This window comes from Meleagris gallopavo, chromosome Z, assembly GCF_905368555.1.
Source record: "Meleagris gallopavo chromosome Z, MGAL_WU_HG_1.1, whole genome shotgun sequence".
NCBI lineage: Eukaryota > Metazoa > Chordata > Aves > Galliformes > Phasianidae > Meleagris > Meleagris gallopavo.
This window is the reverse complement of record NC_139435.1, coordinates 42,221,427-42,230,069: the sequence shown is the minus strand read 5'-3', so window position 1 is coordinate 42,230,069 and position 8,643 is coordinate 42,221,427. Positions and strand designations below refer to the sequence as shown.

General features: G+C 37.8%; 1 protein-coding gene across 2 annotated transcripts; it reads left to right on the top strand.

The window, feature by feature from the left end:
• The first annotated feature begins 219 nt into the window (after window positions 1–219).
• Window positions 220–5,540, top strand: LOC100548067 (cryptic protein). 2 transcript variants are annotated; one of them, XM_085213732.1, is made up of 6 exons: window positions 220–536; window positions 1,143–1,192; window positions 1,300–1,476; window positions 2,343–2,445; window positions 2,528–2,650; window positions 4,596–5,540. In XM_085213732.1, the coding sequence occupies exons 1-6, from the start codon at window positions 514–516 to the stop codon at window positions 4,633–4,635; spliced, it is 516 nt and encodes a 171-aa protein (XP_085069858.1). In that variant the 5' UTR covers window positions 220–513; the 3' UTR covers window positions 4,636–5,540. The 2 variants fall into 2 exon arrangements, with proteins under 2 accessions (XP_085069858.1, XP_085069857.1); XM_085213731.1 differs by having other exon boundaries at window positions 226–536; window positions 2,528–2,637.
• Window positions 5,541–8,643: the final 3,103 nt, after the last annotated feature.

Genomic DNA, 8,643 nt, shown 5'->3' with positions numbered 1-8,643 from the left:
GAGACAAGTTTTGTTACGTGCTTTCTGCAGAATTTTTTTCTTTCCTAAGTAGTATAACAGTGTATATACAATTTTTTCTTTTCTTTTCTTTTCTTTTCTTTTCTTTTCTTTTCTTTTCCAATTAACAAGTAAATTGGAGTTGAGAACTTACTGGCTTCACTTTTCAGTGGTCATGGTCCCTTAAATCTCTAGCCAGCTGTATCTAACCCCACTTTGCTCCACCCTTTAGCAGCGCATGTTAATCAAGCACAGGATAAGGAGTCCCAGTCCAAGACCCCTCTCCCTTCCTGGAGCTCAGTGGGGGCTCAACAAGAGATACGTCTGGTAACTATGTCTTTTCTACGTTGTCGTGAGCTGGACAGAAAGAGAAAACTTTCCTCTGTCAACCTTTCTGCCTGTCTTAGTACTGTATATGGTGCAAGGACAACTGCATGTAGCAGCCTTCAGTGAGGGACTTTGGACCTCTGCTCAAGCTTTCCTGGAGGAATACACACTATTTCAGGCTGCGGGAAAATGTACTGGCGAAAACATGTTAGGTAAGGCTGCTTGCACTGCCGAGTACCCCTTCTAGATTAAGGATGGTTTGTCTTTTAATAGTACTTATTTTGATTGTGAATCGGGACAGGATAATGAAAGGAACTAACGTGCCTGGAACCGAAGGTGAAGGCAAATGTTTCCCTCTTGGTTTTGCTACTTCTGTAACTAGATGATAGTAACTAAACTGTGGTAAAGAAATGTATGGAAAGAAAACGTTTAACTGGTTGTCATCCAGAAAGTGTATGATATCTGTATCTTTCTGGAGGAAGGCATAATCATTACATAGATAGTGGGAGGACAGTTAGATTAGATGATCTTGAACTTTCTTTCCAACCTTGTGATTCTATGATTCATACAAGTCCTTGTTTCCTCTTTCTCTCCCTTCTGTTTCTCTTCTATTTTTTTTTTCACTTTTTTTTTTTCAAATTCATGATCTTGAGATTGTTGCTGTGATAATTACTGCGGTTATGAAATATTTATAGTTTATAATTCCAGTGCTAGATAAGTCTTTGGAAAAGTTCCTTCCCTCCCTCGAACTCCAAACATCTTTTTTGTTCCCTGTGTCATATTAACACAAATCTAATTCATTTATCTGGCTTTCGTAGAATTCTTTTCACTGTGACTCTGATCTGGCAAGCCATTCATTTAGGAAAAGGTAAGGAAAACTTTATGTTTTCCCACTGCTCCTTGTTTCTTTTATAGATTCATAGTATGTATTTCTTCATTACAAGCTATCTTTTCATTTTTTCACTCCATTTCAAGGCCGTGAAAAAGAAGAACATGAAAAAAATATGAAAAATCTCAGCATCACAGCGCAAAAGCAACAGCCTAAGAATTCAGTGACAATTATAGATGCTTTCAGTGACATGAATCAGAGTTACCAAAGCAGAAAGCAACAGGATTTCAGGGAATTTGTACCTTTTACTGGGATTACAGAGAGTAGGTAACTTTATTCGTTTAAACAGTCTCATAAAATCGATTTTTTTTTGTTGTTGTTGTTTCTGAGGTTTTGTTTGTTTGTTTGTTTTAAATACAATACCATAACAATCCTTTGATTGTTCTCCTGGGCCCTGAGCTGGCGGAAAGCTTCCGACCTGTTGGTTTTCTACGGCAGTTTTAAATTTTCCCGTGGCCTGTTACGAAATGCTGTTAAGAATTTAAAGTAAAAACAGCGATTTCTCATCTGCAAAATGTTCCACATTGATAAAACAGAACATTTGGAATTAAGAAATGTTTGGACTCTTGGACTTGGAAAGGAGTTCATAAAATTTTGTAAAATCCTCTCTATTTTGTAAAATCCACCGTGACCAAAAACTATTTCACAGGAACAGAAGAAATTGAGCAGAAAAGCTCTATCCCAGGCATCACAGAAATGCCTGCGGGAACGTGCTCTTTCAGACTCAAGACTAAGCGGCTCTTCTCCCTAACAATGCCTCCTTTCTTCGAAAATTAGCAGCACTTCCCAGTAATTGCTCTCTTTCTTCGTGTGACTGAGACATGCCTCAGTCAAGGTGAAATAATTCACTTGGGTACGTGCTGGGTCTGTGGGACATGCCGGGCCTTTCTTCTTGACTATGCCGTAATCCCTGGTAGTTTGCTTCTAAACCCTAACCAAACAAACTCGGCCTAACTGTGCAAACACTCTTAACAAGCAGCTAATTTTATTGTCTCTAAAGACAATAAAACTACGTATCTTTTTCTACTGGAGAGAACAAGTGAGGAAAAAGGGAAGTTTCACAGCCCATTGAATGCTTGGTACACCCAATGTTGTCTTGCTTTGTAAACTCCTTAATATCGTCTCGCAGGTAAAAATCTGAACAGAAACTGCTGCCAAAACGGAGGGACCTGCATCCTAGGGGCTTTCTGTGCATGCCCAAAGCATTTTAGTGGCCGACACTGTGAGTTAAGGTAAAGACTAAATCAAAACCAGGGAGCTCCAGCCTTCCTGGCTATATCTTGTGGTGGTAAATGTCTCCCTTGTCCTTGACAGAAAGTGCGGCAGCATTGCCCATGGCGACTGGGTGATGAAGAGCTGCTGGCTGTGTCGGTGTCTCTATGGCACTCTGAAGTGCCTCTCTCAAAACACCCAAGACAACTGTGGTAAGGGTCAACGGTAAATTGAGGTTTTATTTTATTGCTGTGCTTTTTGTTTTGTTGTTGTTGTTATTTTGTTGTTGTTGTTGTTGTTGTTGTTATTTTTATTTTTTTGACAGGTGGGCAGCGGAATTGTCTTCTGAAATGTTGGTTTACTTGAAGGAATGCTGGATGTGCTCTATTTTATCTTTTTTAACTCTATTTTGCTTCAGAGAATATGTCAGTGAAATAGACAGCAACAGACAGCAACACAGCTGTTGCTTTATATAACATAAAATACTGGGAAATCTTTATAATCCTGTTCAGCAGAAAACTTTCTCCCATTTTAATTTGAAGTTACAGGGATGAATATTTTCCTGTTCTGCAAAATCTGCATATGTTTGAGTTTCTACACAACTAAGCGATTTGTATTACAAAATTGCACAGGAAATATATACATATATATTTTTTTTTAATCAGGAGCAAGAGAAAACGTAGATGTAAACTATAGTAGTAGTAGAAACCAATATTAAACTAGAGAAATAAGTACTGAAAATTATAGTAAAAGCTGCTCAACACATATAAGTAGCTGAAAATTAGTCTGAATTCTCATCTGTGGCTTAATTCTCAAAATTCTGTCTTATGAAGTTTTAACACTAAGAATTCTACACAAATAATGTACAGTCAAAGCCCTGGCCAGTGTACAGTAGTAGCATACAATCTCCTCAAATGCACTACATTACTTTGTTGTCTTTAGGTTAAATATAAATATATAAATATATATATACAGGTGAAAGTCTGAGCATTTTTAAATGCAGTATATCAACAACATCGAACATTTACAACATTGCTTTGTATATACTTATTTTCCATGGAAAACTGAAAGCTGTTACAACGAACATTTTCAATATCCTGAGATGATTAATAAGAGTTCAAAGTTATTTTATCTCTATTGGCAAAGTTAGTGCATAATATTCTTGCTGTCCTCCATTCTTAATGTCTCACTCTTACCTTGTCAGCATCAAAATTAAGGTTTGGCATGAGAGAAAATTTACCTAGTCTCACTTTACCCGAAAGAACTACCAGCTTCTTTCCTGACCAGATTCCTATCTGTGTAGCACTGCACTGTGAAGCTGTGACTCCTGATTTATATTACCCATCTAGAAATAAACTGTTATTTAACAACTTGAGTCTCTCAAGTCCCTTGGAAATCCCAACCACGTTATACATCGCAATCTCGGGGAGCTAAAATGCAGAAGAGAGGTGAAATTCTTATATTTGCAAGCCACAGATAAACAAACAATCAATTAAAAAAAAAAAAAGGAAAAAAAAAACCACCTGGAGGGTTTTTTTGTGGATTAATTACATGAGGCAACTAACTAGCAACAGTTAAGCTCTTCTGAGGAGTTAAATGTTCTAATGTTTTAGCTCTCTTTAGCATTCAGTTTTGAATTGATTATTTCCTGTTACAAATGCAAAAAGCCTAACAGACCTGGCCATGTTCAGTAAAGGCAGTAATGTTCAGTAAAAACTGCTTTTCAGTTCCACTTAATAAAGACTATAAAAGTAATACTGGAAAGCCAGTTGCTCATACTTCAAGTGGAGACTCAGTGGCTTTCACATGCGTGAGATTATGGCTTTCTGATTTTGCTGAGGTTTGAAGGCTCATTCTCTTAACGGTAGGGTTAAAAGTCTACACGCAGACTTGGTGCATGCCTCTTGTGAAGATGTTTCTTTTGCTTGGTATTTACTTTTGATTATTCTGAGATTAATGCCTGCAAGAGCTGATAAGTGATATCAGTTGCTCCTCAAACGATCACTGATGGGACATCTATTCACAGTCTCTCTCTTGAGAATAGCTTCTTTGATTGGTTTTAGCAGCTGATACTTTCAAGTTAAGTACCTGTGAGATGTTTCAGAAGTTCCAAAGTATGTTGAAAATCCTCGTTATCGTTAACCATTTTATTTTCTTGATACTTTCGTAGAACTGAGAAGGGAAGAGGAAATTATCAGACTGTATTCTAATGGCCCAAGATTACAGCAAACAATGTCTGCACTGATTTGCCTTCTCACCTTCCTCCTGAAGCTTTGCGGCTGGCAGTTGTGAAGTTGAACAGAAAGATTATACCAGGGTTCCTGTAGCCTTTAACATGAGTTGAACAACTCCTGTCTTCAGTAAATTGCAGAAGACGTATTTACATATCTGTAGCAGATGACGAGGTGTTAGTTAATGATGAAATGCTTGGTTTATTATAAATACAGATTATATAAACGTGAAGTATTTATTTTATTATTATATTGCTACTACCAGTGTCTAACTCCAATAGTTCTTTAGTTTCAAAATACTGCTCTTTCAGTGGAAACTAAAAATGAATTATCTATGCCTCAAGTATAGTAAATTGCTTCAATTTCCTTTGTACGCGATACAACTACTTTAAATAAATAACAGTGTTTTTATTGTTTCTGAAGAGCTTTAATGTTTGGTTTTATTTAGCGTGAAAATTTTGACTACCATCTGGTTACCCTATTGTATTCAGTTACAGAATGGTAACAAAAGGGCAGGGTAGGAAGAACAGTCTGAAATTTGGAAAGATATGTAGGATTTTAACAGGATTTCAAACACTATTGTTACGGAAGAACTAGATGTTAGATAGCTTTTCAGTTTTTGTTGTATTCATTGTAGCTAAAATTGTACCTATGCATAATATTAGGCAGGAAGTAAATGTTTCTGAGGAACACAGAGCTGATAATCATTTGTCCTTTGAGAGTTTATTTTGTTTTGCATCCTAAAAATAAAAGCTCTTTTGTTTATAAGAGGCAGTGAAAGGCAACCTCTTTAATATTTTTCAGTAGGAAATATGTCCTGAACCATATATTATTTAAATATGAGTATCTCTAGGCTGTAAAATAAAATTAAAAAAAAAGAAAAATATTTGGAAAATGTAACTGCATTTGTGATGCAAGTTTATAAGACATCAAATAAATGTTTATTTAAAAGAAAGGAAAAAAAAAAAAAAAGCAAATATCAACCTAAATGCTCATTCATTGTCTCTGTGATGCTCCTACATAGAAACAATCAAATTTTAATTTTATTGGCTCTAACAATGCTACTGATTTATAAAATCACCAGGGGGACCTTAATGACATTCAAAAATTAAATAGATGCAATTCTTAATTTTTTAAATTAATTTTCTTGGTGCATCAAACCAGGACAACAATCCAGTTGCTCAGCAGAAAAAGATGCATTACCAACAAATCTTTTAATAAGTTGATAATAAGTTGAATCTACGACTACTCTGTAACAGACTTTTATAGGAAGCCACAGTGTGCATATAAATATTACGAAATATTCAGGCTGCTCCTTTGAATACCTTGGAGTTAAGAAGTAAGGTTTTTCACCACACATGATACAGTAGACCAGAAATAGCTTTTTTTCTCATAATATCACTTAGAACTATCTTGTCTGTACTCATATACCTGTGTTTGCACAAGCTTTAAAAAGAGGGTGCTATCTTAAGGCAAGTATATATCAGGGAGTACAGCTTGGAGGAAAATAGATAGCCTTCATTTATCAGATGCTGACTTATGGTGATATCCCATTGTGAAAGCATCTTTGTTTACCATAAAACATACCTGGAGAGAAATAGTGCATGTAATGGCCTTAAATACACTTTACTTTTTGAGGGAAAGTAGCAAAATAAGTCGAAAGTAGACTACAATAAAAATACATCTGAAATAATACTTAATTTTTTATCTCTATAGAAAATATACAGAACCATAAGAAACTGCAGCTGACAAAAGGAAAGAATGACCTAATAACAGGATTTATGACAGAAAATCTATTTCTGTTATAATAATCCACAGCAGATTTTACCAGAAAGACCTGATCTGGAATAACTCCTTATGCAGATAAGCCTATGTCCTTGCAGACTCACCCTGATGCAGCTATACATTATCAAATTAGTATATCAGTGTACCAAGACATACCCAAGGCATGTAATTAGAAGCATCAAGGTATATTTTTAAAGCATTGCATAGGAAACCTAGTTGTGTAAGTAATTCCAATTAATGTTAGTGTAAACTTGTGCTAAATCTAAATGCTAGAATTTGAAAAATTTATCCTGTGTACCCAAAAGAACTGGAAGACTTTTTTTGTGTTTGCTGTTTTTTTATGATAAAAAATAATTTTCCCTATTTTATTCCATTTAAATTACTAGCAAAATTTTACTAGCATATCTGAGAATGATTGTTTTAGTACTGTTTGGCATCTTCTGTATCATGGCAAAGTACATCCTCAGAGTGAGTTGCAGAAGTATTTGCCTGGCCTGTGTGTCAGGGCTCTGTAAGATGCCGTGAGTAGGCAGAACAGAACAAAGGGTCTGTTATCCTTGCATACTTCTGAGACAGAAATGTCCACAGGAGTTGAGTTTGAAGTGAAATGAGTATCTCGTTAAGTTAGGGAAAAAGAAGGGAAAAAAAAGGAAAAGTTTTTAGGATCTGATCGATTGTACAAAAATTAAATAATTTTTTTTTTAAAGGATGAAAATTGAAAGTTCTGAAGAACAAAGGAAAGCATGCAGCCTTTATCTTGCTTAGGTTAAATCTGTTTCCACTTTTATCTGTCTCCAGCTGCTTGCAAGAACAGATGAAAGAAAGCATTATTTTCTTCCCCGCTATCATGTAGGCCTGGCCAACCTTCAAACACCACAGTTACAGTCACTTCAGTAAGGTTTGTTTATAGCAAACAGTGATGTTTGCTCTCTAGCCTCACGCTAACTCTTTTTATGGGCCTCTCTGTCAAACCTAGCACATCCCAGCAAAATAGATATCTGTTGCCACAAGTTCATGCACATGCCCTTTCTATGTGGCCACATTTGGACAAGGGAAAAGCTCTCAAACAGAAGTATTTATTAAATGCTTCATAGGCCCCACAGCCATTAGACCTTCCACTGTTTGCAATTGACTCCAACAACAAAACAAACGCCTGGAATCCACAGCTTTGCCCCTGCAACTGGTGCAACCCCTTCCTCTCCTCAGGAGACAAGGCTGACAAGAGCCCCAGGCAAGTATACCTTTATGGTAGAGGAGGCAGCCTTCAGTACCATGCAGCACTGTGCTAGGCAGAACAGAATCACAGAATCACAGAAACACCAAGGTTGGAAAAGACCTACAAGATCATCCAGTCCAACCACCTACCTATCACCAATAGTTCTCACTAAACCACATCCCTCAACAAACACTACAAACGCTCTTTGGACACATCCAGGGTCGGTGACCACCACCTCCCTGGGCAGCCCATTCCACTGCCTGACCACTCTTTTAGAAAAGCAGTATTTCCTAATGTCCAGCCTGAATCTCCCCTGGCGCAACTTTAAGCCATTCTCTCTTGTCCTATCACCAGTTACATAAGAGAAGAGGCCAACCACCAGCTCACTACAACCTCCTTTCAGGTAGCTATAGAGAGCAATAAGGTCTCTCCTAAATCTCTTCCAGACTGAACAATCCCAGCTTCTTCAGCTGCTCCTCATAAGACCTGTGCTCCAGACTCTCACCAGCTTTGTTGCCCTTCTTTGAACTCACTCCAGGGCCTCAAAGTCTTTCTTGCAGTGAGTGACCCAAAACTGGACACAGTACTCGAGGTGTGGCCTCACCAGAGCTGAGTAGAGGGGCAAAATCACTTCCCTGCTCCTGCTGGCAACACTGTTTCTGATGCAAGCCAGGATGCCATTGTGTGCCACCTGGGCACACTGCTGGCTCATGTTCAGCTGAGCATCAATCAGTACCACCAGGTCCATTTCCTCTACACAGTCCTCTCCTCCAGCCACTCTGCCTCAAGCCTGTAGTGTTGCCTAGGGTTGTTGCGGCCCAAGTGCAGGACCCAGCATTTGGCCTTGTTGAACCTCACCCCATTGGCTTCAGCCCAACTATCCAACCTGTCCAGATCCCTCTATAGGGCCTCACTACCTGCAGGCAGATTGACACTTCCAGCCAACTTGGTGTCATCTGCAAACTTACTGAGGGTGCACTCAATGT